At 48.1% G+C, this 25410-nt stretch overlaps 1 protein-coding gene across 5 annotated transcripts in view; it reads left to right on the top strand.

Moving 5' to 3' along the window:
• The window catches only part of MASP1 (MBL associated serine protease 1), a 63421-nt gene that overhangs the window by 23388 nt on the left and 14623 nt on the right, over positions 1-25410 (top strand). For 2 of the 5 annotated variants that reach the window (XM_067738376.1, XM_067738372.1), the window contains 9 exons: positions 2109-2286; positions 3920-4051; positions 6230-6426; positions 8811-8958; positions 10277-10395; positions 11371-11449; positions 17864-18001; positions 18792-18866; positions 22383-24803. In XM_067738376.1, the coding sequence (XP_067594477.1) occupies positions 2109-2286; positions 3920-4051; positions 6230-6426; positions 8811-8958; positions 10277-10395; positions 11371-11449; positions 17864-18001; positions 18792-18866; positions 22383-23266 (1950 nt within the window). In that variant the 3' untranslated portion in view covers positions 23267-24803. Of the gene's footprint in view, positions 1-2108; positions 2287-3919; positions 4052-6229; positions 6427-8810; positions 8959-10276; positions 10396-11370; positions 11450-14110; positions 17844-17863; positions 18002-18791; positions 18867-22382; positions 24804-25410 lie in introns of those variants that run through there. The other 3 variants (XM_067738375.1, XM_067738374.1, XM_067738377.1) reach the window with 2 other exon arrangements.

Genomic DNA, 25410 nt, shown 5'->3' with positions numbered 1-25410 from the left:
TTCAAAGCAGGGCAAGCAACTTTACATAACTCAATATCCCTAAGATAGTTGATGTTCATAACAATGTCCCTGGATCACCAAGAAGGATTAGCATGTTTTACCTGAGAAAGCAGGGATTTGAATAAAGCACTTTAAAAAGCATTATACCCCGCTACCCCGGAAAAAATTTTTCTAGTCATAGCTAGGTAAAAACTTCAGCTACCTGGAAAACTCAGATCAGCAAAACAGCAAAACAGCTGTGATGTTCAAGGAAGTGACATTTCAACTGTGTGCAGATAGGCACATTCTATAGCAATAAGACTGGTGTGAGTTGGGCTAGTATCTGCAGAGAAGAGGAAAAAATAGCAAAGCTATGATCTCATTTTCTGTTTACACTTCAGTTCCCAAAGTTAGTGATTAATTGTCCTTGTGTTTTGTTGCCAGGGCAAATTGTTTTTCTTTAAAACTCCCACTTATTTTAAATAAATAAATCATTAGTTTCAAAACAGAAGTGTCAAATGTTAAGATACTTCTGACATACTAAACTAATGAACAAAACAATGAATTCATTAGAAGCTACTAGAGATAGGCAGCCTTTGAGAACTTTCTTTAATGACTTTGAAAGGCAGCAGAAATCATTCTTGGTCAGAGATTTTTCTCTCGCATCTTGGTTAAAATACCAGTCTAGAGGTTGCAAACAGAAACACTACTTTAAAAGGATCGCGGTAGGTGTAAATGATAGAGTGGTAGGTAGGCCAAGTATTGGTAGTCAAATAAATATACCAACCAGCTACAACACTGTGCTTCCCAAACCAAACACATAAATTCTGCCTTAGGCAATCAGTTTAGAATCTCTCCTTGGGTCTCTGAATTTACCCAGGGCCTCAGACTCTTGCAAAGTAGGAATTCTTTAGCAAATAGGCAATATTTGCATCTGAGTCTTAACACAAAGGCACCTATTTCTGGGTGACTCCAGTAGTTTCTGTATTATTAAGACTACCTATTAAATACAGTTCTGATTACGTCTTCCCTTTACTCACAGAATTGAGTCACTTGTTATTATGTCATTCAAGGTCAACTGTAATCTAGTTTCAATTTATTCCTCCAAATATATCTCCTCCTACAATCCCCACAGACTCCCTGGCATCTCATTGTTCTCAGAATATGTCTTGCACTTTTAGTTCTTAATGACAAATATTTATTGGGTAACTGCTATGTTCTAGGTCCTGCACCATGCACTGAAGATACATCTATGAAGAAAAGAATCTGAAAAAGAATAGATGCATACATATGTATAACTGAATCACTTTGTTGTACACCTGAAAATAACACACTATTAAGCAACTATACTTCAATAAAAATAATGAAAAGCATATGCAATTTTTTTAAAACTTCCACTTCTGATACAGATATTGTATCATTTTATAAATAAAACTCAGATATATCAATAAGTAATTAAGTAATTAATTAAGTAATCAAGTAATTAATTAATTAAAGTCTCACTCTCTTGCAGCATACATTCTAACGGGGATCCTTCACCTCCTTCTGAGTGCATCCTCAATGAGACACTTGTCACACTGTATGATAGCTCTGTCTCTGTTTTTCTCCCCCTGAACACTGCCTCCCCGTGACAGCTCTGTGTCTTACTCATCTCCCATCATCCCCACCCCACGCTTTGCTCTGTGGCAGGCACACACTGAATGTTCAATGAATGACTTATATTGTGTATAAACTTTCTTTTCCTGGAAATGTAAGTTCCTGTTGCGTATAGAATCTGTGAGATTATCTAGCTCTTATTTATTCTATTATCCAATGTTAAAATTTATTTATTTTAACATTGAGCTATTTTTAACAAATAAGCCATTTTGTTGTCAACAGGAATGACAAATGCCAAGCTACTTTTGATGGACCTAAACAAAACGAGTGAAACAGTGGCTGGACGGCCACATTGACTTAACCTGTAATGTGTCTTTCCTCAAATCCCAGAATACCTAAACCCCTTTCTCTGGCTTTCCCAGGCTGCCTGGTCTACTTGTGGGCAGCCCCTCCGTCCTTTCTCCTGGAGACCAGCAGAGAAGAGCTAATTTGGGAAGGTGCTCATCTTGTTCCCTTTCTCTTTGACCCTAAAGGTAGAAACTGAGGAGCAGGTGCTGGCAACCTTCTGTGGCAGGGAGACCACAGACACAGAACAGACCCCTGGCCAGGAAGTGGTCCTCTCCCCTGGCTCCTTCATGTCTATCACTTTCCGTTCAGATTTCTCCAACGAGGAGCGATTCACAGGCTTTGAGGCCCACTACATGGCTGTGGGTAAGTTAGAGAAGTGGGTGGCTCATCCCCGGGTCTCCCTTTCTCTATCAAGATTAAAAGTGCCTTGTGCTCTCTTCTTTAAAATGAACACCTTATACTCACCACATAGATTCTACCAGTAATGTCTTACTGCATTTGCTCTATCACTTATCTATCCATCTATCTATCCTCTATCCATTAATTCATCTTTTTTGATGCATTTCAAAATAAATTACAGACATCAGTACTCTTCTTCCTAAATACTTTAGCATGTATATTGTTTATCTAATCTATTCACATTTTTTCCTTTTAATGTAAAATTTACATTCAATGAAATGCACAAATCTTAAGTACATTTAAATTTTCAAAAATTTATATTTGTGTCTAACACAAACCCCTAAAAAGATGTTGAGCTTTATCACTAACCCAAAAAGTTCCCTTGTGCTCCTTCCCAACTGCAACCCACTCCCACCTCCTTTAGAGGCCACAACTGTCCTGATTTTTTTCCCACCATAGATTAGCTTTGCCACTTCCAAAACTACATATAAAGGAACACATACAGAATATATTTTGTGAGGTGAGGATTTTTTTACTCAGCATAAAGTTTTTGATATTCATTCATGTTGTTGCAATGCATCAGTAATTGTTTCTTTTCCTAGCAGAGTAATTTTCCATTGTATGAATATACTGCAGTCTATTTATCCATTCTCCTATTGTTGGACACCTGGGTTCTATCCATATTTTGGCTCTCAATAAAATTTCTATGAACCTTTTTGTACAAGCCATTTTGCAAACATGTTTTCACTTCTGCAGGGTATAGATCTAGGAGCAGAATTGCTGAGTCATAGGGTAGGTGTATGTTTAGTTCTATAAGAAATTGTCAAACTTTTTCCAAAGTGTTTGCACCATTTTGTATCTCTCCACCAACGTATGAGAGTTCTGGCTGCTCCTTATCCTCACCAACATTTGATGTTATCAATTAAAAAATGTTTAACCATTCCGTGGGGTATGTAGTGGTACTTCATTATGGTTTTAATTTGCATTTCCCTGGTGCCTAGTGATGCTGAGCATCTTTTCATGTGCTTCATGGCCATTCCTGTATCTTTTGAGAAGGAATATATGTTCCAATTTTTAAACTGGGTTGAGAACATACATCTTTTTATCCTTGTATTTCCAACGCCTAGGATAGGGCTTGACCCCCATAGTGACTTATAAAGAGAGAAGCAGCATGGAGGAGAGGTTAAGAGCCCGGATTCTAGAGCCAGCCCACCTTGATTTGAATGCTGACTCCACCACTTAACTCTTGGTGTGACTCGGAGTAAGTTCTTTAATGGCTCTAAGTCTCAGCTTCATCATCTATAGAAAGGGGATCATAATGGTCCTGCTTACTATTATCACAACTGTTAGAGAACAGTGGCACCACCAGGAGTCAGGTTGCCTGGGTTTCAACCAGGCTCTCTGTGATCTTGGGTAAGTCTCTTCATTTGTAAATGGAGATAGTGGCTACTTATGGGCCTTCGGTGAGGCTTAAATGAGGGATGCAGGAACCTCCCAACACAGTGAGTGGCCCATACTGAGTGCTCTGTAGATGTTGGCTGTTGTCTTCACCATCACACATGAACTGGTTGACTGAGAGGCTCTACCTGCCCCGCAGATGTGGACGAGTGCATGGAGCGGAAAGACGAGGAGCTGTCCTGTGACCACTACTGCCATAACTACATCGGCGGCTACTACTGCTCCTGCCGCTTCGGCTACATCCTCCACACAGACAACAGGACCTGTCGAGGTGGGGCCCAGCGATGATTCTGTGCATCACCATTATGCGCCATATTTTCCGATAAGATTAGGGGAGGCTCAGAGGAAGGACAGATGTGCAGTAGGGATGATTTAAAATTAAATCAGAGAGCTGTGCCTCAGATACCACAGGGATAAAGATGCTGAAATGCCCACCAGCCTGGAAGTCGGGTTCAGGTTCTCAGAGGACCGCATTTCAGAAGCCCTAGCCTCTAGTCCATCTTTCTTCCTGGGCAGCAGGAATTTCTGCTCCTTAGTCCCTATTTCCTCTTCTACTGTAAGTAACTGGCCAAGTCAAGGGAAAACCCAGGTTTCCCAGCCCTGAACCATAAACTAGGCTTCACCCACTAGGTCCTTTTTTCCTGCTCTTTCATGGCCCCTCAAGTTCCTCTGTTGATAGAGAGAACCTCAGTGCAAGGGAGAGAAGAGGGAAGAGAGAGGCAAAGACAGAGGTGGCAAGAAAACGTCCCATTCCTTCTAGCTCCCTTTGCTTTCACCTCTCATCAGTGTGCCTTCTCTGCCACAGTCTCCAGGCTGAGGCAGGGGTGGAGAAATAGGAGGACTCGGCCACTTTCCATGAAGACCTCCTGGCTAGCAGGTAATAGCCACATAGGAAAATGGTAAAATGTAGTAAGTGCTGTAAAAGAAGTGTGGACATGGTACCATCAGACCTGAGTCTGCACAGAGCAGTGAGCAAGCACTTCTCAGAGATGGTGCCCTTGATGAAGGAGAAATAACAAGGAAAGGAGGGCACTCCAGGCAGAGAGAACAGCTTCTGCAAACATACAGAAGCATGACAGAATTTGGAATGCTTGGGGAATTGCCAGTAGATTAGTATGACTTCAGGGTAAGGATCTGCGTTTTAGAAAGATCACTTGGAAGCTGAGTGAGGGATCATTGGAGGAGGGAAAGGCTGGAAACAAGAATTTTTTTTCCTTTCTCCTTCAAAAACGTCTACTTACTTCCAAATAAAACCCTATAGGACCCATCAGTACAAAGCAGGCACATAACAGGAGTTTTCTTGAACAGGGTTGTATTTTCCATGGTTTTCATTCAGTAAGTATTTATTGAGTATCTACTATGTGCTGAGTACAGAGGGGCTAAGAATGAGCAATGTTTCCCAATCCTGTTTTTCATTTTCACTTCTGCCCCCAGGAGCCTTTTGAAACATTCTCTTCCTAATTGCCTCACCCATGAAATTTTAATACCACAGACATACTGTATATATGCTTATGCACTGTATGTCTATCTGTGTATTATGCATAAAAAGAGTAACAACTCCCCCTCCCAAAGAACCAATTTTGGCCCCCTTAGGGGCGATATTCTCCCCATGAAAGTGGTTGGTGTAGAAAATGAAAGCTTCGGGATTCAGAAGCCACTCTAAACCTTGTTCTGCAGCTCACAGCTATGGGACTTCAGGTTAGTCACGCCCCCTTTCTGGCCACAGTTTTCTTGTTTACAAATAAGCAGGATAAACAAAGGCTTAGGAAGAATTGTCATGCCAGAGCCAGGATGGGTCAGCCCAAGGACAATGGTTCAGTGGCAAACAACAGGGCCTTGGCAGGGCTCAGCCATGGCCAGGATCCAGGACCCTGGGTGCTGGGTTGCAGCTGTGGTGAGGAACAGAGCAGAATCCCTGAGCTCAGGGAACTTACAGTCTAGTGGAGACAGGAAGATCCACTGACAAATATATTTCATACTGGCAAGCAGTGGTCAGCAGCATGAAGAGAAACAAAGGCAAGGCCAGGGCCAGAGAGTGAGGGTACGTGTGAAGGTCCTGTGTTATATGAGGGATCCAGGAAGGCTTTGAGCAGAGACCCCAGGGAGTCCTGAGCTGAGGGGAGAGCAGGACAAAAGAAGACCAGACTTTCTACCAGACCACTCCATCTCAGACCCCTCCAGCCCCCGACAAAGACCAGAGAATTTGCCAAGAAAGTTTATCACACTCACTGCCTTTGAGTATTGACTCTGCAAATTACTGGGTGTGTGACCTTGGTTAAATCACTTCCCCTCACTAAACTGCAGCTTCTCCATCTGTAAAATGGGGATAATGATTCCTTCCCCACTTGCGTCTCAGGACCACTGGGAAAATTGTACAGTAGCCAATAAGAAAGGGGTTGCTGTGGCCATGGGTGTGGTGTGCCACTTTGCTCCGGTGTGTTTCCCACAGTGGAGTGCAGTGACAACCTCTTCACGCAGAGGACTGGCGTGATCACCAGCCCCGACTTCCCCAGCCCTTACCCTAAGAGCTCCGAATGCGTCTACACCATTGAGCTGGAGGAGGGTTTCATGATCACCCTGCAGTTTGAGGACATTTTCGACATTGAGGACCATCCTGAGGTGTCCTGCCCCTATGACTACATCAAGGTAAGAAGACAGTGGGCATAAGCCCTGGGAATGCTGGAAAATCTTGGATGAATTGGGAAAATTGACATTCTTGGCCCTCCCTTCTTCCAGGAGGGGGGGCCAAGCAGGTTTCTTCCTAAAAATAATTATTTAAAATAACATCTACCAGCTTAATTGGATCCGGTCTAGGGATCTGCCCTGTTCCCAAACTAGCCCTTTGCCCACCTGCAAAATCCCTTCTGCCAGGTAACATAACATCATCATGAAGTAACACCAGGGTGAAGGTCATGGGGACCGTCTTAGAACTCTGTCTACCACACAGCACATCCTGGGAGCTATGCTATGAGCCTTATCCAGGCACGTAACCTCTTGGGGCTTCACTTTGCCCCCTTGCCACAGTAAGGCTGACAAGATGAAGATGTACCCAGGATTATAGAATTCATCAAATGAGGGTTAAAGAGTGCTGGTCCTCAGAGGTAGAAGGAGAAAGAGTTAAAGGCATAGGCAGGACCGGGCCTGGGAGCTGGGAAATCCGGACCAGCCCAGAGTGCGTCTTCCCGTCTCTCCATCCCCGATGCCTCCATCCGAGTGTAAACCCTGCTCTCTTCCGGTCAACTGCAAAGCTACCTGGCGGGTTTGCTGGCTTCCACTCTTGCTCTACACGGTCTGCTCTCACATAGAATCCAGGGTAAACGCTATGAAAGCCAGGTTACATCAAGATTGTATTTGGAGTAAACATAAATTCCTCAACACAATATGGCCCTTGTCTGCCTTTCCAACCTCAAGCCAGGGCATTCCCTCTGTTCCAGCCCCACTGGCTTCCTTCCCGTTCTTTTATTTATTTATTTATTTTTAATTTTTTTTTAACATCTTTATTGGGGTATAATTGCTTTACAATGGTGTGTTAGTTTCTGCTGTCTAACAAAGTGAATCAGCTATATGTATATATATATCCCCATACCTTCTCCCTCTTGCGTCTCCCTCCCACCCTCCCTATCCCACCCCTCTAGGTGGTCACAAAGCACCGAGCTGATCTCCCTGTGCTATGTGGCTGCTTCCCACTAGCTATCTGTTTTACATTTGGTAGTGTATATATGTCCATGCCACTCTCTCACTTCGTCCCAGCTTACCCTTCCCCCTCCCCGTGGCCTCAAGTCCATTCTCTACTCTGCGTCTTTATTCCTGTCCTGCCCCTGGGTTCTTCAGAACCATTTTTTTTTTTACGATTTCGTATATATGTGTTAGCATATGGTATTTATTTTTCTCTTTCTGACTTACTCCCCTCTGTATGACAGACTCTAGGTCCATCCGCCTCACTACAAATAACTCAATTTCGTTTCTTTTATGGCTGAGTAATATTCCATTGTATATATGTGCCACATCTTCTTTATCCATTCATCTGTCGATGGACACTTAGGTTGCTTCCATGTCCTGGCTATTGTAAATACAGCTGCAATGAACATTGTGATACATGACTCTTTTTGAATTATGGTTTTCTCTGGGTGTATGCCCAGTAGTGGGATTGCTGGGTCGTATGGTAGTTCTATTTTTAGTTTTTTAAGGAACCTCCATACTGTACTCGATAGTGGCTGTACCAATTTACATTCCCACAAACAGTGCAGGAGGGTTCCCTTTTCTCCACAACCTCTCCAGCATTTATATTCTGTACAGATTGCCAACAAACACATGAAAGGATGCTCAACATCACTAATCATTAGAGAAATGCAAATCCTTCCTGTTCTTGATACTTGCCAGGCTCTTTCCCACCTTTGGCCTCAACCTTCATATAAGTTGTTTTCGCTGCCTGGAAAGTATTCTTCCCTCCTCTTCCAATGAGAAGCTCCTTCTCATCCTACATGTTTCAAATCCAATGTCACCTCCTCAAAGAGGCCTTCCCTGACTTCCTATTTAAAGTTATTATCTATTATATTAATGATGAATTATACAAACTACATAGATTTTACTACATAAACGTATAGCATATATTTATATTATATCTATACATCATCCTGATTATTTTTATAATGCTTACCAAAGCCCGTAATTATTTTGTTTATTATCCATTAGTCTGCCCCGACTAGGCTGCAGGGTCTTTGAGAACAGAGGCCTTTTCTGTCCTGTGCACCTGGACAGGGCTCTTCTCCTTTCTGAGCCATAATAGATTCATCTATGAGCAGAGGATTATCAGCCTGCCTTGTCCACTTCCAGGGTCATTGTAAATTGTAAATGGGAGAGTGGAGATGGAACCCTTTGGTGAATGGTAATGCCCACTAAAAATGTGAGTCAACACCATGGGCTCACATTGAAGCTTCCAGAAAACCCCGGGTGCAGTGTAGAGACAATCCCTGCAGCAGCCTCTGCCACTCAGGTGTGACCCTGCTTTTTCTCTGTCTTGCCCCTCACAGATTAAAACCGGTCCAAAAGTTCTGGGGCCCTTCTGTGGAGAGAAAGCCCCAGAACCCATCAATACCCAGAGCCACAGCGTTCAGATCCTGTTCCGCAGTGACAACTCAGGCGAGAACCGGGGCTGGAGGCTGTTGTACAGGGCAACAGGTAACACGGCCTCTCCCCTCCTGGGTCACGCTTGGCTCCCATGCTCAGCCCTCATGGGGCAGTGGCCACGTGGTGAGGGGGAGCAGGCCTGGGGCTCCTCCTGGGATGTGGCAGAACTCCCAACTCTGCCAGTGAGCAGCTTGGGACCGAGGCAAATTCTCTTTACTGACTCAGTTTCCCATCTGTAAAATGGGCGCAAGGGCAGCAATGATGGTGGGTTTGGACTAGATGTAGATTTCAAAACTGGCTGCACTTCAGAATCACATGAGGAGATTTAAAAAAAAAAAACAAACCTGTTTCCTGAACTTCACCCCTTCACGCTGTGATTCACTGGGCGTGGGGAGGACCCCTCCAGTGCCAGCCCTCCTCACGTCTGGGGCAGGAATTTGGGTGAGAGTCTGTAGCTCAAAATGTTTCACCATGGCCGTCTGCCTCCATGTGTCCCCCAGACTGACAAAGCCCACAAGCCTCATTCCCCAGTACCTCAAGGCACTCAGTCCTGGTCCATACCCTGCTGGAGGTATTTGATCCAATGGGCCTGCAGTAACTCGAGGAAGAAGTGGGTAGACATCAGTGACAAGACCACAGCTGTGTGTGACTAATCCAGTTGAGAGACTATCCTGGACTTGCCTCCATCATCACATTTAGTGCCTGCTTGTGGGGAGAGGCAGGAAGAGGATATTAACAAAGGAGAGTTTGTCCAGGAAGGAGGAATCCTAGCCAATTTAGCCTTTTGAAGAGAGGGCTCGGGGGCATATAATCACAATCTCTCTAACACTTTGAAGAATGGTCTTGGGAAGAAAGGGTGGGGTCATCGTGCGTGACCCAAAAGAGCAAACTATGCCCACTGAGTAAAAATTACAAGGGTATAAATTTCAGTTGAATATGAAAATTCTGTTCCTTTAATCAAAGGAGCCTAGTATGAAAGGTACAGGTTGGGAGGTATCGAGCTCCCTGTCCCTGTAGGAATGCAAATAGATGTCTGAGGTCTACTACAGAAGATGTAAAGGGAACATGAGACAGGAGTTGCACTCAGTGACATTTAATATCTTTTCCAACCCTGAGTTTTGATGAAATCATCTGGCCAACCACTTCATTTTACAAATGAAGAAATAGAGGTCCATGTTGGAAAGTGACCTGCTCAAGTTTCCAAAATAAGCCTTCTTCAGGGCCTGGTAGGTCCAGGCCCCCACAGCCTGGGGGTATGGTTTTTGTGTGGCTTTTCCACCTTCATCAGGCCTTGCATTCTAAGGAATGGCCTCTCGTGACCAGACTTTTCTTTGTTTTCTCACCTTCTCCTTTCATTGTTCCCCACCAGGGAATGAGTGCCCCAAGCTGCAGCCTCCTGTTCATGGGAATATCGAGCCCTTGCAAGCCAAGTACTTTTTCAAAGACCAGGTGCTCATCAGCTGTGACACAGGCCACAAAGTGCTGAAGGTACAGGGTCCTGCCGGGGGAGGGAGGTCATCCAGGCCAGAGAAATTCTCCAGAGCCTCCCAGAGCAGGTGGGCTTCTAGAGCTTGTCCTGGTCCCACCACAGTATTTCCTACCTTCTCCATAAACCTCCAAAATGCATCAGAGATTCCAGTCTTGTGAAAATTCAAAGTGTGTGTCCCAGACTCTCATTTCTGAAGGTGACACAAAAGTCAGAGCAAATCAAATCCATGCAGCCCGATAACCAGTACAAACAACATTAACAAAGTTTGTCAGGCTTTTGGGGGGGACCTGGGATAGAAGTAGAGATTTTGAAGGTGGCATGTAGGCATTACTTGCTCTCTGAAACAGTCATTCTCCTAGGAACCCCATGGTTAACTTAAAAACAACAACAAAAACAAAAATCACCTCCCAACCCCACCTGAGATCAATTCAAGCAGAATCTCTGGGGCGGGGGGGGGGGGGGGGTCCCGGTGCCTGTTCTCTGTTAAGTTGCCCAGGTGAGTCTGACGTGAGCCAAGCTAGTGGGCCGCTGCTCTCAGGGAACGATCGTCCAAGTGAGGGCCCCACGACATCAGCACATCACTTGTTAGAAATGCAAAGCTGTGGTCCCCAGGCCAGACCCACTGATTCAGAAGGGCCCAGCGACCTGTGCAAAAGCCCTCAGGGGCTCAGGTTGCTGCCGCTCACTCAGGTTTGAGAGCCGCTGCTCTGAAGGAGTCACGGGTCCAGGTTTCCCTTCAGAGACAGCCTCCCGGACCCCTTCTTGCACACAGTCCTGGCCTGTCTCCAGAGTAGGAGCGGGGGGATACGAATTCAGCATCTGTCTTCCCCTTAGCTTCAAGCCCTTGGAGGCCCACGGTTGGGAAAGTTCAGGGGAGGGCAGCCACCTTTGCTGTTCGAGCTGCTTTCACTGGGAAAAACCACAGACCCCACCGTTCCTCCTTCTTCCCATACCTCCTTCATGTTTCTTCCCAGGATAATGTGGAGATGGACACGTTCCAGATCGAGTGTCTGAAGGATGGGACGTGGAGTAACAAGATTCCCACCTGTAAAAGTAAGAAAACACAATCGGTTGATTCTAAGGCTCATGAGCTCCCCAGCACTGGTGGGGTCCGAGCAGAGCCCACACAAGGGGGGAAACCTGGCAGGTACAGTCTGAGTGGGTTAGGGCAGGAATTCCACAGGCACATCGGGGTTGGACAAAAGTTTATTAATGTTTCTTTCAGCAATAAGATGTTAGAATTCTGAAAGGACCTTGTGGGTCCCAGTTTGTTTTCTAAATGCTAATTTTACCTCTGCCTGCAGGCAGGTTGCCAGATTTGCTAAAGGAATAGCTTGTTTCCAGGTTCGAAACTAGCTCTGGCGATTGCTAATTCAGGAAACTATTTTGGCACTGGTGCCCAGAGCCCAGTGACCTTGCCAGCCTTTACGTGGCCATCAGCTATATCCACTGTCTCCTGGGACAGCTCATGAGCTGGGGCTGTGCAGGAAGGGCTGTGCGGTCAACACAGTGAAGCAGGGGGTCCAGTTCTGCACTGGTTCTTGGGACCCAGAGTTCTTGCCTTGGCTCTGCTCCTAAGCCACGCTGTGACCAGGGACAAGATCCTTCACCTCAGCTGTAAAGATTTTGGATTAGCTCTAGAATATATCCCACTGGTTCGGAAATAATGTAATCCCTATAAATCGCCTAGTGAGCTTGTAAAAATACAAGTCACCAGCCACCACGCCCTCTGCCCCTAACCGGGTGATTTCAGTGCAAGACGTGTAAGGACCACAATTTTAGAAAACTTATCTGTGGCAACAGTGATGAGAGGAGGCCTGGCGACAGAAAGGGAAGAGAAAAGAGGGAGGGAGGGAAGGAGAATATATTTTCGAATGGAGAGGTGAGGAGTTGAGAATTAGGGTGGGTCCTGCCCAGCTCCATTTCATGACCTCATATAAACTTTAGAGTGTTGTCCTCTTCCCTTCTAATAAATGGCTTGGGTCCAGTGGGCAGGCGGATCCACTCCCACTGCCCCAGGGGGACACTGTCAGGGTGGGACTCCCCTGAGGCAAATCCCAGGCATAATTTTGGAGCAGAAAGTGCTTGTTTTCAATTTTCTTTTCTATATGATGATGAGGCTGGAGTCAGCCCAGTGTGGGAAATGGGTGCACTTTATGGCTGCAACAAAAAGTCTCCACAGACACTTACTGGATGCCTGTGCAGAGGTCCACAGGGAATTCAGATGGAAAAGACAAGGCCCAGGCTTGAAGAACTAAATGCCAACAGACACATCTGCCACCTCCTGCAACACGTGGCTCATGTGTGGTGCTGTGACTAAGTTCTGTGTGAAGCACTTTGCAGAACAGGGCAAGGAGGCGGTCTGAAGGACGAGGCAGAGGATGAGGGGTAGAGAGGACAGGGTGTTGCTTTGGAGACAGGAATTTCTAGATTCAAATCCAGACCCCACCAGTTAAATATGCATGAACACTTGACGGAGACTCATTTGGCCTGAGTTTCCTGCATTCTTGATTGTTCTGTGGACTGAGTTAATGTACGTATCACACCCATGGAGCACCAGGAATAAGTAAGAGCTCTGTAGAAGCTTGTTTCTTTCTCCTACCCAACCCCCTCGTAGGAAGAGGTTTGGTTTCTCTCATTCATACTCTTGGAAAGTAGGAAACGGTAGTAATTTTTTGTCCCTGATGAAACACACACTTTTTTTTTTCTTTTTTTTGCGGTACGCGGGCCTCTCACTGTTGTGGCCTCTCCTGTTGCGGAGCACAAGCTCCGGACGCGCAGGCTCAGCGGCCGTGACTCACGGGCCCAGCTGCTCCGCGGCACGTGGGATCCTCCCAGACCAGGGCACGAACCCATGTCCCCTGCATCGGCAGGCAGACTCTCAACCACTGCGCCACCAGGGAAGCCCGAAACACACACTTTTTATTGTCACAGAAGTATTGATAGAGTAAGGCACTAATGTATCTGCTGGTGCTCTTTTATGTGACGTATGCTAGTATACAAAGGTATGCTGTCATTTTGTACTAAAGAAAAGAGGAATTTTTCCTCCCTAATATGGCCTGGTTCTCCCAGCATAGCCTGAATCAGGACTATTAGACTCCCCACTCAGACATACCCGGCATCTCTGCTTGTTCACTGAGTAGGTATTTATTGAGTACTTTTGTCCCAGGCATGTGCTGGGTCCTAGGGGAGATGCAAAAAAGACAAAAAAGACTGAGAAGTTGTGAGTCCCCAGGGACTGTGGGGAAAGCAGTTGGGAACAGACAGAAGTGTGTGTGTGCAGTGAAGAGACTTGCACCAAAACAGGAAGTGGGAATTCTGGGCTGTGGTTCTGGCCCTGCGTCCACCTTGCTGGGTGACCCCAAACCAGTCCTGCTCTACTCTGATTCCATCTGCCAAATGAGGGTTTGGACCAGATGAATGCAAAGCTTGCTGCACGGGCAGAATGTTATCATTGCCATGAGCCAGGATTTATGACTGTGCAAATTCTCAGAATGGTACGCATTCCACAATCCCAAGCTGTCCTTCACACTGGCTGTACCTACACTATGCATTCTTAATCGATTCTGGTGGAGTGATTTCTGTATTTCCTGCAGCAACTGTTTCTGCTTTGCTTGCTAATTTTTCTTTCTCTTCTTTCTCTCTCTCCCTCCTTCTCTCTGCTTCCTTTCCCTTTCCCTCCTGACCCCTCTTTGATCTTCATCATGGTGGCAGAAACGGAAATGGATGTGGAGAGCGAACCTGAGTCAGAGCAAGTGGCAGAGTGAATGGCGGGACCCCACACAGTGCAGACATCCAGGAATGGACCACTCACAAGACCCCTGGGTCCCAGAGCTCCTCCATCCCTCCCCATCCTGCCAACACTCCATTTCCCATTTCAGTGCGGATTAGAATGGATGCTGAACAAGGCAACACAGGCCTAAGCAGTTGAAACCGCGGCGTATATGACAACTCTCCTTTTGAGGGTTCACCCATCATACAAACATTATGCTGAAAAGATAATGAAAAGATAATGGGGCATTTTTTTTTAGCACTTCTATGTGGACTATACTCTTATCAAAGGAAAAATGGCTTTCATTCTAGAGACATTCACATGGTCTTAGGTAGACCAGGTCAAAGTGGGCCCTGATTTCCACTCCACACTTCAAGTTTCAATGGGCCAAAATGCCTGTGACTTTATGACTTTAATATTTGTCCCCATTGCTATTTTCTTAGCAACCATGAGTAGGTGAAACTAACAATAACTCATAGCATGGATTTTTAGGAAACCTAGACCTATTCTCATGCCCAAGAGTTTCTCTTCTACCTGTACCTAACACAGGGCTGAAATTCCATCATCAGAAGATCTTTCCTCTGGGGTTTACAAATTTTGCATTTCCGAAAATTCCCTAATTAAAGTTTTTCAAAAGATAGGCATCACGCTTGAAAGCAGCAGTCCTCAGCTCTGGTGCCATGGGACATCAGTGGGTCATAAATAATGATAAAGAAAGGGCTGTGGAGGGTGGGAATCTCTGCTTCAGCCTGAACAAAATCTGGGTAGACATATCAGAGCACCCCTGCATTACATTGTGACTGCTCAGTCTATTTGCTGATTGAATGGCCTCTTGACGAAGGTAGAATCCTGCAAAGTCGGACAATGAATGGTCCGGAGACTGCAGCACCATCCTAGGTCAAGGGCACCCTTGAGAGAGGAGATGGGGCAGTCACTAAAGATAAGCATCAGTTGGATCAATATTTTTAAGACCACAAAGTATAACAGGTCTTGTACTCAGTGTGAGAGAGGGGATCGTAATTTAGACGGAAGATATGATATAAAACCAAATAATTGCAATACCAGGCAACTTAAGATACATGCCTCAGAGAGCAGTGAATAAAGGGCCATGCAAGGAGAAATGAGGAAGCAGCCCTATCCAATTAGAAGAATGAGAAAAGCCTTTCAAGCAGCAGCGATGTTCGATCAAGGCCTGGAGGGTGGCCAGAGCATGAACCACATGGTTTCCTGTGTAGGGAAAGCAGCAGCACAGTGAGGGGTGTGTGACACTGGAATGCAAGGGCACGGCAGGAGGGACGAAGATGAAAGTGGGGTGGGGCAGGTCAGGGGCATCCCTGGGACCTGAGGGCCAGGTGAGCTGATTGTGTGTGGTTCCCTAGGAAGCCCCAAGACTGTGTCAGTGTATCCTCAGGGCGGCAGGGCAAGAAAGACATGTCTGAAGGAAAGTAAATGGCAGGAAGAGTGACAGTGGAGACAGGGTGTGGGTGGCACAACCCAACCCAGAGACTGATGAGAATGGGAGGCCAAAGGAAAGGGGAAAGAAAGAGCGTTTTGATCCCAGAGTGTGGAAGTGGCCAGACACAGTTTAGAGAAGATGATGAGACCCTTTCCCAAGCAAAGAAGATGGACTAACTGAGGAAGCAGGGTCTGGATCTAGCATCTTGGATTGTGGCAGGCAGAACTCAAAGGGCCTTCGGAACGGGAAGCTGTCTCTAGGTCCCAGAGACGCATGGCTCTTTGCCTGCCACTGTAGACTCGGGGAGAAGGTTCACCTCTTCCCCACTCACTATACCCAAGCTGAAATGACCCTCTGTTTTCCACTATCTGTCACCCCCTCTGTCTGGTTGTAAAACCAGCTTCATCAGTGGGCAAAGTTACTTCTCTGGAGTAAAGTGAAAGCAGGCTCTCCGTCCAGACAATCTCTCTGCACCAGTGCTGGCTGCGTACAGGCTCTCAACGGCCTGACCACCTAGCCATGTCTATGACTGACTCTGGAATCCTCCACCCAGAACTAGGTATTAGGTCTTGAGGATAATTTGGGCAAAATATATTGCTAGACCGAAGTTAAGGGACTCAAGAATAATACAAAGATCCAGGCACTAATCAATGGTATTTCTTAAAAAAGGAAGAAAAATCTGCTTAGAGACTCTGCAGGAAAATTCTTTTAAAATTGTTTATAGCTTTAGATAGTAAATATTATTGCCTCTTGTTATTATAGTGCTGACCCTTACATGCTTTCTCCTCAGAGTAGAAGGGTGTCTCTACCTTTGGGAGATCAAAACAAATGGGAGCGATTTGTCCAGGGGGATTGGAGGCCAGGAAACAACACTAACCAGTTCTCTTGGCGTTTGCCTTCCTTGTAGATAGGAGGTACCTACCTGCTTTTACTCCCATGCTTCATCCTTCTCCTCCACCCTGAAGGGTCTTAGAATCATCTGTATTTTCAGTTAGATAGCTCTCTGTTCAATCAAAAATGTAAATTTGGAGTCCTAAAGTTAAAAATCACAATTTCTGAATAGCGTCTCAGGGCTAAATTGCCCCTGTCTCTGTTTCCCGAGGTGACCAGGTAAAATTCAGGAGGAGGGAAACTCTGGCTTTAGAATATGATCCTCGGAAATTATCAGAAGATGGATAGCTAGTGTCCACCATTACCCAGCTAATATTGATCACAGGCCGTTTTCACTAGAAAACAGATCCTAAGAGCTGTGAGTCTGGTTTACTTAAAAAAACACTGAGTTTAAGGTCAGGTCTGGTTCTCTGACTGTAATTCACTATGTGACCTTAGACCAGTCAAGTCTCCCCCCTGGGCTCATCTGTAAGTAAAGATGATGTTTTGGTTGCCTGACTTCAGGTTCCTTTCCACCCGCGAGGTTCTGAGTCCTCTGGGATTCTTCAGTTCTGGCAGAGGCTGTTTGAACTAAGATTAGGATTTCCTTAGACATGAGCACCATCTTCTAACAAAGGCCCCTGAAGAGACATTGACAAATTGGGTCCTCAGCCCCTGACCTGGCTCCTGGCACACTCGACTTGGCTGGACTGGCAAGCTCTCCTAAGATCACCTCTGAGGAGCAGGCATCTTTGGTCTTGCCCTACAGCCAGCCCCAACGTCCAGCCACCAACAAGCAGAGAAAATGAGTAGGTGAAGACTAAAAGTTGGTCCCTCCTGACCCCCCTCCTGCCTTCTGTGCCTGCAGAGAGCCAGCAGGGTGCGGCTGTGTACTCATGCAGGAGCTGGGTTTCTTTTTGTTTGTACTTTTTTATGCCAAGCTCCAAAGTGAGCACAATAATTGCTCTTACTCAGCATGTGGTTAGGTCTGGAAGAACTGAAGGTTCTTTGGTTCATGTGAGCCAGAATTTTCTCACTGAGACATGGGCTTCATGCTTGGACAGAAGAGGATTGCACAATAGAACTGGAAGTCAAGGAAGGGGCCCTGGTGGGGAGAAGACTGGGATCTCCTTGAGTCTCAGCAGACCTGCCCCTGCCCTGGAATTGACACCAGGCCAGGTGAGTTGACCACACAGCAGTCATAGATGGGAGACACCCCAAATGCAGGGCCACCATGTGCATAGACTATAACGTTGCTCTCTGGAGTTGTGTGCAGTGTACAAGCCGCACATCGTATGAGACACGCACCAGATGGCCCCAGGAAGAAGAGGAAGGGGTAATTGAGGGGTCTCGCTCTCTTCTCTCTCAGTTGTGGACTGTGGAGCCCCGGCAGAGCTGGAAAACGGACTGGTCACATTTTCCACCAGAAACAACCTTACCACATACAAATCTGAGATCAGATACTCCTGCCAGCAGCCCTACTACAAGATGCTGCACAGTATCACAGGTGAGCCTTCCACGCTAAACCAGCGCACTCCGTCCTCACACGCTCTGGGTCTCAGGGTTAGGCTGGGGGCTGAAACAGCCAGTCTGTTGGCCACGGTTTGGGAGAATTGGGAAGAGAAACCCTTGGAGACATGCCTCACCTCTCCCTGCCTCAGGCCTGCACCCCGAGTTAAGCTGCATGACATCCCCATACCCACACAGACATACAGCCTCTGGCAGAGAAGGAACCCTCAAGGAGATGTGAAGGCCAGTCAGTTCTGCTTCCACCACAGACTAGCACTAAGAAAATTCTCCTAATTTCTCAAAGCCTCCAAGTCCTCCTTCCAGAAAGGGAATAGTGATAGCGCTCACAGAGCCAGCGTAAGTCTCATGAGATGGTGGGCACAGTGTGGTTTATGAAAGGGTTTGTTAAGTGGAGAAGCGGGGGCAGAGGAAGTGTGTCACAGAGAGCTGTGTGACTAATGATGAGAGGTGCCTCCCAGGGGCTGGGCGGGGCCCCGACAGGCAGGAGTCAGATTGCTCAGAGCCTTGGACACCATACTGAAGAGCATCCTGTTTATTTTTGAGGCCAGTGGGGAGCTATTGTGATTTTGAGCAGAGATGAAACGATTCCCAGTTTAGAAAGATGTTTCAAGTTGCAGACAGGACTGGTTCAGAGAGAACGGCAGCAGAAAGACTTTGGAAGGCTTGCGATGATCCACAACAGAGGAGTTAAAAACGCAGATCTATTTTCCATGTGCTATAAATCACCTATGTTCTCCTTCTTCTTCAACCTTTTCTCCCTCTCCCAGATGTATATACGTGTTCTGCCCAAGGAGTCTGGATGAATGAAGTCCTGGGGAGAAGCCAGCCCACCTGCCTGCCAGGTACCTCCCCCTCAAGTTCTCTGCCTCAGGGTCTCCCATGCCAGGCCCTCGGGCCGCAGGTGCTCTGGCTGCTGATGGAGTAAGGGGTGGGGAGGTCACGATGCTTCGACTGATTTTTAAGAGATAACGTCAGAAGGGCGAAGGTCAGAAAAGCCTAGCCTCACATCTTCTCAAACCAGCCAGCCTCTATGTTCAACCTGTTCTGTCACACCAGGAGCCTTCTTGCCTCTTCTCTCTGCAGTTCTGCACCCTTCCCACCAGGTTTTTCATCCCACAGAGTTGGTGTTTGCCCTGGCTGTGCACCAGGAAAAGTGAGAAAGTAGACACCTCGTCCTCAAGCACTCACTGTGTTTCAGAGGAGGTGGAAATCAGACAAATACCAAATGACCATAGGACAGAGCAAAAAGCTCTTCCAAAGAGCAATGCATTCAAGTCTTAGTGACTGCTACCTCCCCCAAGCCTGTCTACTGACCCTACTTTAAAATGAACAAAGAACGTTGTGGTAATAGGAAACGTCCCTGGCCATCACAGCTGCTACGAGTTCCCAAAGAAGGAGGAAATTCCTGCATGTAGTTGGGAGTAAAGGGATGGGGACTGGTTAGGAAGACTTCACTTAAGAGGGCTTTAAGTCTAAGAAAGAACACAAAGAATTCGTGAGGAGCTGAAACAGGGGAAAGGCCAACCCATCCACACTCTGCTGACCCCCATCATCTCAGTTAGGCTTAGCCAGGAGCACACCCAAGGGCCACGGCTGGAGAAGCCTCAGAGAAGATGGAGAATGGTGGAGCTGTGGCAAACTGGAGGCCAAACCCCCATTTTGCTAAAATACTAGGTGGACCAAAGACGGCACTGCAGGTGGCTTCCATCCCAGGCAGCCATGTTGTGGTGTCTAGAAGCCGGGGAGGCACTGAGCTGGGAGTCATGGGCCCGGGTCTTGGTCCCACCGTTGTCTTTTCCTAATTGCAAGCTTTGGTAGGTAACCTCACGTCTCTGGGGCTAGGATTTCGTACCTCAGAAGTGAAGGAGAAGTACCAGGTGATCCCTGACATTCTGTGACTCTTAATGGTCATCGTCCTCTAGATTCATACAAAGCATCTTGCAATGAGTCATGAAATTCTTTTAACACCTGGTATCGAGCAGAACATCGTGTATCATTGAACCAGGCCAGAAAATTCTAAATTCTCCCCCACTAAAACACCAAGATTGAACCCAAAGGCAAGCCAGAATGGAGAAAGCCATTTCATCTGGCATCATAATATCCCACCTTTCCAAGGAAACTGTTAAGAAAATATTATTTGCCCCTTATTTGACACATGAGAAAACTAAGGATCAGGGAGGTGTAATGATTCATCCAGGGTTACCTACAGAAAGTTAGAGGCAGAACTGGAAGATGGACCCAAGACTTTTGATGTCAACACCAGCAATGCTGAGCCATTCTTGACTCTGCCATCCTCGTGAACCCCGAATTCTCGAATATCACATTTCTGTTTTTAGGGCCCTCCCTCAGTACCTCCAGTCTTCTAGAGCCCAAATCTGACTTCAGCACAGCTGCAGCTCTAGTATTTCAAGGTGAATCCTTTGCCTCAGGAAAGACTGGATGGAGAACGGTAGCAGCCTAAAAGAATGGCCCCATTTCAATGAGCACTCTCAAAGGCTTGCTGCGTCATTCAACCTCTTGAAAGGACAAGAGCATATCAAGAAGAAAAACAGACTTTAATGGGAAAAAATGAAGCCAGTGTCCAAAGAAACAGGCTCCATTTCTGGCTCTGCCACCAATAACTTTGAGTGTGTCACTTGCCTTCTTTGAACCTCAAGTTTTCCATCTGTAAGTGAGCTGTTCTCCAAGCTTCCCCCGCTCAGACACTCTGTGACGCGGAGTATGCCACTGGCACCTTCGTGGGAAAAAGGCACCATTCAGTGCCGGCTTTGCTGTGACCGTGGTCTGAGCCACAGAAGCGTCCCTCACCAGATGAGGGCCTATGAGCGCTCAGTGCGCTGTTCTGCAGGGCCAGTCGCAGACCTGCCTGGAGAAGCCACTTGGTAGGCTGCCGCTTATAATCGGGAGTCTGGCCTTCAGCTCCGAAAGGCCTGCCACAGACAATTAGCGAAAACCACCTCACGTCTGGCCCGGGGTGCACAGCAGGGTGCCTCGGGATCACGTAAGAAGCATTTGGCGTCCAGAAGAAGAGCATCTGAAAAGCATTAGGTTGCTGGAAGCCTGACCTCTCAGAGTTGCCAAGAAAACTCAGATGCTCCTTGGTCTTTAAAGGACTGCTGAAAGTATTGCAGGCCAAGGGGTGTAGCCCGGCAATTCGCAACCCAGAGGAGGTCCACGCTCACACCAGGCTTAGCCCCCAGACCCAAGCACCCTGCTTGGAGGGGCCCCTGGGAGCTTGTTCTTAGGCAGCAGGGGGCTGGTTCTGAAGACCCTCTGCTCGTGGGCCAAAGGCGTTTGGCTACAGGAGGCTGGTGGTGCATGTGCATGCTCGGGGTACAACTCGGTAGAACGAAGTTTGATCAGACCTTTCTTCTTTCCCTGAAGGTACTATGGGGTTCCCAGGTGCAATGATGGGTAGAGCAGAGCCTATGCATCATTGCTTGTAGATTATGCCACCTTTCCCTAACCTTGGATGCCCTGGGCATCCCTTCACATCATGTGTCCTTTAGTCCAGAGAAGAAAAGGTTCTTTATAAGTAATGAGGCTCTGTGGGACACAAGGACAAGACATTCATCTTAGAATCTAGTTAAGCCCCTGCTACTCAACTTAATAGCAGTGTGACCTTGGGCTAGTCATTTAACCTCTGGAGAGTTCTACTCACCTATAAAATGGGGGTGACCAGGGCAGATGAAATAAAAATCAAAGGAATTTGGAATTTAAAGGATCCTTGGAGATCATCTTGACCAACTGCCTCATTTAGCAGATCAAAAATTGAAATCCAGAGAAGGAAATATCCTAACCCAGAGTCACACAGGACAGAGGAGAGAAAAGCCAGTTCAAGGCCCCAGGTGTCTCAGTTCCCAGTCCAGTGTTTGCTGTGACTTGCTAGACAGTATTTTAATTTCCTTCCATCTCTCAAAACCATTGATCTGTGGTTTTCAGAAGTTTTCTAAATACCTACGGCATGGACCACGTCTGGGTTCTGAGATGCCTTTCTAGGGAAGAAAGGGGCAAAGTGACCACTGCTAGAGATAGTCCTGGCTAAAGATGATCCAGGCCACAAGTGGTCTTGGCTGGAATGGTTCAGGATGGTGAAGGCCCACATATAAAAAGGTCTGGTCCATAGACAGCCCTGGCTACGGAAGGGTCCAACTACAGACGGGCCAGACTAGAAAGACTTAGGCCAAAGATGAGCGCACTCACAGCTTTCCCAGGCTAGCATGACTCTGTGATGCAGAGTAGGGGCCGTGGTGGCATAATCTACAGTGGGTGAGACGTGCGTTTCTTTCAGAGGTCCTCCACCTGGCTGACCTGACGTGTCTCTGTCCCTTGTCCCCGCTCCCTCCTTCTCCTTGCAGCGTGTGGCCAGCCCTCGCGCTCCCTGCCAAACCTGGTCAAGCGGATCATCGGGGGCCGGAATGCTGAGCCCGGCCTCTTCCCGTGGCAGGCCCTGATTGTGGTGGAAGACACCTCAAGGGTGCCCAATGACAAGTGGTTTGGGAGCGGGGCCCTGCTCTCTGAGTCCTGGATCCTCACGGCAGCCCACGTGCTGCGCTCCCAGCGCAGAGACAACACGGTGACACCAGTCTCCAAGGAGCACGTCACCGTCTACCTGGGCCTGCATGACGTGCGGGACAAATCGGGGGCTGTCAACAGCTCGGCCGCCCGAGTGGTGCTCCACCCAGACTTCGACATCCAGAACTACAACCACGACATTGCTCTGGTGCAGCTGCGGGAGCCCGTGCCCCTGGGGCCTCATATCATGCCCATCTGCCTGCCGCGACCCGAGCCCGAAGGCCCGGCGCCCCACATGCTGGGGCTGGTAGCTGGTTGGGGCATCTCCAATCCTAACGTGACGGTGGACGAGATCATCAGCAGTGGCACGCGGACCTTGTCAGACGTCCTGCAGTACGTCAAGTTACCCGTGGTGCCGCACGCCGAGTGCAAGACTAGCTACGAGTCCCGGTCAGGCAACTACAGCGTCACAGAGAACATGTTCTGTGCCGGCTACTACGAGGGTGGCAAGGACACGTGCCTGGGGGACAGCGGCGGCGCCTTTGTCATCCTCGACGACTCGAGCCAGCGCTGGGTGGCCCAAGGCCTGGTGTCCTGGGGGGGCCCCGAAGAATGTGGCAGCAAGCAGGTGTATGGGGTCTACACCAAGGTCTCCAACTACGTGGACTGGGTGTGGGAGCAGATAGGCTCCCCGCGGGGCCTGGGGGAGCTCCAGGTGGAGCGGTGAGATGCGTTACGTCCTCGGGGCACCTGCCCTGGCCAGCCCGAGCGAGGCTGCACCACACACTCCCAAAGACGGCACACTCCATGTTACTCACGTGACCAGTGGGATGGACCACGCTGCTCCCACCCTCCCAAGACAGCCCCTGGGACCCTGAGAGGCAGCAGTGTGGTACAGGGAAAAGGCCCTACACAGGAGGCCTGGGTCGCTGGCCCTGGGCGAGTCCCCTCCCCTCTCCAGGCCTCCTTCTCCCCGCAGTACAGTGAGGGAGCTAGACTGGGGCCAGTACCCCCCACTCCTCTCCCGAGTACTCACCCCAGGGGCCTCGTTCACTGCTAGTCATTTGTCAAACCCAGTGGCCCTGCTCTCACTCTTGGCGTAACTGAGCTTGGACCTGACTGTTAGAAAATGTTTCCTTGCCATGAGCTAAGTCCGTGTGTTCTCCGAGCTTTGCCCTCTGGGTACATTCTGGCCGAAAACTCCTCAGGTTTGGGGAGACAGGGATGACAGCCTGAGGCCCCTCTCTCCGACTGTAATGCCTTGTAGTACTTTTGTCCCTGGGTTTTCTCTCCCAAAACCTCTTGCAGTCCAAGCCTTATCCCTTCTGTTCCCTGTTAAAGGAATTTCAAAGGACAAAGAGAAAGTTGGGAAGCTTCGTTGCGACTGGGGGGAGGAGGAGAGCAGTGGGAGGCTCCCCAAGCCCGTTAAATTCCCACCAACCACTCAGAGCACATCATTTGGACCCACATGTCACTCCCGAATACCAGCTGACCACACGGGTGCCCACACCTGGCACTCCAGACGAGCACGAAGCAACCTTCCAGCCTTGAAATGTGTCACCTGAAAAGCCTCAGCCTCAGGTGTGGAGACTCAACTGGACTGTTTGGAGAGAGAGAAGGCTCACACCATGCTCGCTGTGCCTCTGGACAGGGAAACAGGAGAAGGAGGGCTCAGGGCATAGGAGTGACCCAGTCCCACCAGACTGCCCTGTGTGTCTGTGGTCTGAGCTCTACAGAGAACACACCCAGCGTGGATGTTGAGAGGGGTCCAGTCCTCCAGCTTCCAGAGAAGCAGGGACTTGCCCGTGAAAGACAGTGAGAAGAGAGGGAGAGCCCAGAGTCCTGGGTTCCAGCCCCAGCTCTGCCCCCAACTGGGCCTCAGTTTCCCCATCTGTAAAAGGAAGGCATCAGATCCCCCTCAGGGTCCTTCCAGCTCCAGCGTTTGGCGCTTCCAATGCCAGCAGCCTCTCCCTGGCCCTCACAGGGCTGATCATCTTCCTTCTCCCCAGGCTCGCTCTCCTGGGGACTCTCCATGAGAGAAAGAAGAAGCCCTGAGAGGGATTCCAAGAGAGCAGTTGGGAAGCATCCGCTTTTCCAGTCGGGTCCTGGAAGCACACTCCCATGTGTATGAACAGTGCATGTAGAGGATACTCTATTTTGTTTATTTTATATCACAAGCTTCACTCCTCTGTAAGTTTCCTCTGCACTCCGTTTCTCCCATCAGGGGACTAAAGTGGAAATAAACCCTCTGTGGATAACCAACAGCCTTTGTTTTGGGGTTTGGTTATTGTTGATGTTCGTTTGTTTTGACTTTTTTTTTTTTTTTTTTTTTGCGGTACGCGGGCCTCTCACTGTTGTGGCCTCTCCCGTTGCGGAGCACAGGCTCCGGACGCACAGGCTCAGCGGCCATGGCTCACGGGCCCAGCTGCTCCGCGGCACGTGGGATCTTCCCGAACCAGGGCATGAACCCATGTCCCCTGCATCGGCAGGCGGACTCTCAGCCACTGCTCCACCAGGGAAGCCCTGTTTTGACTTTTTGAAGAAAACCTGGCCCCTCACGAAGCCAAAATCTCTCCCATTGCAGAAACAGTACAATTTTTGTCACCTGGACATCATCCAAGAAAGGGTGTTGAGGAATGGAGTCGGTTACGGACATGTGTCCTCTCGAAGGCTGCCCATTCCATCACGGAAGTGCCTGCCATTTAATTCCTTGAGTTCAAAGAGCTCAAATGAGCACGCAAGGCAAGACTGTGTGCACCTAGGTCTCACAAAGGCGAAGGGAATTAACGTCATTAGAGGAGTGGAGATTGCAGTATTATGGGAACTTAAGGAGGGGGAGGTTCATACAGCTGAAGAGGATCTGGATACATT

The sequence above is a fragment of the Pseudorca crassidens genome, chromosome 5 (assembly GCF_039906515.1).
Source record: "Pseudorca crassidens isolate mPseCra1 chromosome 5, mPseCra1.hap1, whole genome shotgun sequence".
NCBI lineage: Eukaryota > Metazoa > Chordata > Mammalia > Artiodactyla > Delphinidae > Pseudorca > Pseudorca crassidens.
The sequence above is the reverse complement of the archived record's forward strand: the minus strand, read 5'-3'. Positions and strand labels throughout refer to the sequence as shown.